The 5191-nt window shown below is 28.8% G+C and overlaps 1 protein-coding gene and 1 pseudogene across 1 annotated transcript; one reads left to right on the top strand and one right to left on the bottom strand.

Annotated features, from left to right (window-relative positions):
- Positions 1 to 389: 389 nt before the first annotated feature.
- On the bottom strand, positions 390 to 818 carry LOC149060174 (uncharacterized). The gene has a single exon (XM_089228040.1). The coding sequence runs from the start codon at positions 816 to 818 to the stop codon at positions 390 to 392; it is 429 nt and encodes a 142-aa protein (XP_089084166.1).
- A 1984-nt stretch (positions 819 to 2802) lies between these two features.
- Positions 2803 to 3908, top strand: LOC149060173 (uncharacterized; annotated as a pseudogene).
- Positions 3909 to 5191: the final 1283 nt, after the last annotated feature.

The raw sequence follows: 5191 nt of genomic DNA, 5'->3' as shown, positions 1-5191 counted from the left end.
GGTAGATTGTTAGTAGAATTATTTGAACTGGACGCAACTGGTTCTTCTATTAATAGTTGATTGTTAGTAAAATTATTTGAAATATCAGGCGGTAAATCAATGCAATCTTGTTGATTTGATTCTTCAATTAATACTTCAGGTCTATCTGTAGCATAACCTGGCATAAAATCAACTTCAGTGAAAATATCCGGATTAAATGGATAAATTCCACTGACAGAAAAACCGGATGAAATATTAGTCGGAGTAGCAGAGAGTGGTAATGCTTGCTTAATAATACCAGGTATATCGTATATAGACATCGTTTTTCCAGGATTATTAACTATCCACGAATCACATGTGGTATTTACGTATTTTTTAAGTGGTCCGAAAACACTCCTGTCTAATGGCTGTCACTTATGCGAGCAGTGGGGTGGGAATGATAGCATAATGATACCATTTTCTTTACAATAGTTTAGACCTTCTATTGATAAATGCGATTCATGATTGTCGAGTAACAATAATATTGGTTTCTTTTTTGAACATTTCACAAATCTAACAAAATGTTTTAAATATTCAACAAAATGGGTTTCATTCATCCACCCTGACACGTTTGCACCGCCAGCACAGCCAGAAGGACCATTGGATAAAAAATAATCTCGAAAATTAACTCTGGGAAAAACAAAATATGGTGGAACACTGTTACCTGCTGCTGAAACAGAATACGCCAAAGTAACTAATGTGCCTCTTTCAGCTGATGTTATTCGACCAATTTGCTTAAAACCTTTACGAGCTACAACTTTATTGGGTTTCTGTACTGTGGTTATACCCGTTTCGTTCATGTTATATATATCCCCCGGACCAAATGAATGACGACTTAAAACGATTTTTAAATTATCAAAAAATCTTTGAACATTTATTCTATTAAAACTGGATGCTCTAGCAAGACTTGTCGCTTCTGGAATTCGTATAGATAAATCAGTCCTACGTTTTTTAAAACTAGTAAACCAATCTGGCCCAGCAATTTTATTTTTCAACCAACTTTCAGGAATGTTTTTTATTTTCAATTCATATGCATACTGATATGCTAGCTACGAACTTCGTTTGGTGATAAGCCATAATAAATATCTGAAGATTTTTTTATATAAGCAGCAAGCTGTTCCTCTTCACATATTGAAAATACTTGTTTATGTTTACTGTACCCTACACCACTAACCTGGTTAATATGATCTTCTTCGTTATCTAAGAGTTCACGTTTTTTACAATAGCGTGATAATGTTTTAAACGGTATATTGTAATCTTGTGCTACACTTCTGCGTGACATATTGTCAACTAAAACTTTTTTTACGGCAATTTTTATTACGTCGATAGGTACTTTTGCTCTACTTGATGTCCTTTTATAATTTCTAACCATTGTTAAATACCTACATATAAGGAAACATATCATTATAAAATGAAAATTTCTACAATGGGGCAAATTGACACGTGTCAATTTGCCCCGATCTACTTGTGTAGTTGTGTCAATTAACCCCAAACGGTTTTTTCTAATATTTGGCATTTTGGAAAAAAGTGGGATGTTTAATTAACACAACAATTATGATATTAATAAGTACGTACTGTTATCTTTATTTTGATGTGTTGAAATTAAATTAATACGTTGTTTATTCTAAAAAAATATATTTTTTTTAAGCATCATAAAAATTACTTTTAACAGATAAATATACAAAATTGATAATAACTGAAATAGATTAAATCGTTAAGTTTTGTTATCACGCATGATAGGGGGTAATCATATGATTGATTCATCGATGGTGCTACAGTTTGTCCAACATAAATTGTATAACTTATATTTGTTATGTGTCAATTTACCCCTGAGGCCAACTTGCCCCGGTCACCCCTACCAGGATTTTATGAACGAGATTCGCGCGGTCCGAGCATTTCCACGAACAACAATTTTTAATAGTATTCCCTTTACCTGCCATATTATACACATTCCACGTTAAACACACTTCGAATATCCATACAGATATCCGTTTGCAATGTAATTCGTTTACCCAATAGTGTTCACCCGTACAGGACGGTAGCTAAATAGGTATGCAACACAACCATTTTTACAAACAAAGTTGTTGTCTTCTCTGTTTTTATAGGATTCATGTCATTCGATGACATTAAACAAAATAGCATCAGATTATATACATTTAAAATTCGATAAAAAAATAGGGGAAAAAAAATTAGCAGTATATAAAAAACAGTCAAAAGATATTCTAAATAGTGAAACAGTCAAACATTATTCAAAATTCTTAATTACACAAAAATTACCCATTAAAGAACATTTAGACATTTTTCCAATAGACACGATACATTTTTTTAAGAACAGCCCTTCTCCACAAGACAACCAACCTAACCCATTCTACACAACTGAAACATTTTTTCAAAACCTCAAGTATATAAACAGTATAAAAAATATTGATTATATGTTATCGTGTATAATATATATAAACTCACCTCATATAATCTATAGGTAAGTGAAATTGCGTAATATATCGCTTATATAATGACTATAATTTGAGCAAACTAATCATATTGCATCTCATTTTTCAGTGGCCAAGCCTGTGAAGTCGGCATATTAGAAGCCCTATACATAATAAAAAAAGAGTTGGTACAAATATACGTGATAGTTAACTATATTGACATATACTGCAGACAAATCTACGGATTTATTGATTCCCATGGCAGTGCTATAGTGAATAATAAATCATTCATAACAATGAATAATATATATGCAGTTGACAACGAATTTAAATCCTTTATAACCGCATTGGATACATGGTGGCCAAACCTTTTAATAACATAGACTATAATCAACCACAGTAATTTAAAAAACAATATTATTATTTCACTAAAATAATTAATTCTTCTTTAAACATATTATAATTTTATATTAATTTATAAAAAACAGATTGCCAACAAAACTTGCAGATGTTAGTATTGTTATTGATGATTCTACAGTTCAATTTTTCGTAGGTACCATATAAGGGTGATTTGAATTTGAACAAAACTTTGGTTTTAGCGACCATTTATATATATTATAAAAATGCACTGATGACAAATAAACACACAGTATGTTATAATGTTTAGAAATGTACTTACTATATAATTATTTAAAGTGTATTAATGAAATTCAATTATTTTCCTTATAGTTATCCAATATTTATAATCATATTGTACTAGTTATGTGTATAACAAGACATCAATTTATTAACAAGTCTGGCACTAGAGAAGTGCTATTTCAGTTAGTACAGGAGAATTATTTAACCAAAATAAAATGCCATAAATACACTATCTATCAAGCAAATTTATCCATGATCTACGAAGAAATTAAAAAATTAAAAATATACACATAGTAACAGAAATTTTAAACATTACAGAAGACATTTACATGAGATCGGCAATATTTTATAATGTAATTATATTCGTTTGTTTTAACCAAGACTGCAATTTTTAGTATGCAAATATTATTATAATATTATCATTACAAAATGCTTTCTGTGGAGGCACCAATGGTTCAAAAATTTAAATCATCTTTCTAATTGTGTGTTTGTTTCAGCTACCAACAACATTATTTTCGATGAACATTCTGAAATTCCAATCATCATTTGGCAAAACACAAAATATTTCAAAAATTCATTAAAAAAATCAACTTCATCAAAAATCTTTTAAATAACATAACAAAAATCCATAACACTACTTTCGAAACAATCAATTCTGATTATATAAAAAAAACTAAAAACTACAGGCAGGAATTAGAAAATCTACTTACAATACTACCAAAATTAGAACCAGACTCAATATTGTCAGTCGACGAAATTCTTAAATTAGTTAGAACCAGCAAAATCATATTCAAACATCAACATTTCCTTAATCAACAATAACAAAATTTTCTGATTCAAAATTACAATTTCATACCAAAATTTCAGATATACAAAATTACAAACAGGAACATTATCCATAAAATACTATTTTTTTTATTTACCTATCTGTTAACATAATTCATTCTTAATTTCAGGCCATCATTCAAATTTAATTTTAAATCTTTTTATCTTAAAATTTTTATCTTTTTGAAACTGTACATTTTAAAATGATCATAACTTTTTCAGTAATGAGAAGGGTGAATAATTGGCTTCTAACAAGCATGAAACAATATCGTTTTAAAAATCTAGCTTCAATATGTATTGAAAGAGAAATTACCAATAACATAAATACTGAAAACATTTTAAATAAGTTTGTATTAACTAATAACAGAAAAATTAATTTATTATAACAATAGATAAGTATTATGATATTATTATATGCCATATACAAATAATAATAATTACAAAATGGTATTTACTTATTTTTAATAGAATAGATATACAGATGTCGAAAATATGATACAATATATACATAAAGAGGAGCTTGAACAAAGTATTGTTAACTTAGATCCATATACAATAAACAACATAGCAACAGATTACACAAAGTTTAAATTTGATAAAAAATTAGGAAAAAAAAAAATTAGCTGTACATAAAAAATAATCTAAAGATATTCTTAAAAGTGAAGCTGTCAAACATTATTCAAAATTTTTAATAGGTAACACAAAAACTCCCGATTCAAAAACATCAAGACATTCTTCCCATTTTTTCCATTTTCCAACACAACACATTCTTTTTTTAACAATAGCCCAATCTCTACATCTGAAACAATTGTACAAAACCTTAAGTATATAAATAGCATTGAACAAATTGATTTTATGCTATCGTCTATAATGTTTCTTAACTAAATTATATTCACAAATTGTTATTTATTAAATTCGAAGACTATGTCAACGGAGTGTACATCACTCCGGTATTGCCGATATTCACGGTTTCTTTTTTGTATAAAAATTAATTAAAAATCTAATAATAGGACTACCGACTTAAATCACTTAGATACTTGGAAACCTAGCTGACGGCGGGAGTTTTTAAAAGTGAATGCAGTAACCAATTTTAGACAATCTAATTTTTATATAAAAAAGAAACCGTGAATATCGTCAGCTCAGTGACTCTAGGGTTTTTCGTATTTTTACACGGAACTAGCAGGGATGGTAGCATGGTACATTTGCAATGAAACAGTGAAGGTTTTAAGTCGGTAGTCCTAATATTCGATTTTTAATTAATTTCTGAATTCGAAATTTGC

The sequence above is a fragment of the Diuraphis noxia genome, unplaced genomic scaffold (genome assembly GCF_037042655.1).
Source record: "Diuraphis noxia isolate RWA-SAM2 unplaced genomic scaffold, SU_Dnox_SAM2 contig0001, whole genome shotgun sequence".
Classification (NCBI taxonomy): domain Eukaryota; kingdom Metazoa; phylum Arthropoda; class Insecta; order Hemiptera; family Aphididae; genus Diuraphis; species Diuraphis noxia.
The sequence above is the reverse complement of the archived record's forward strand: the minus strand, read 5'-3'. Positions and strand labels throughout refer to the sequence as shown.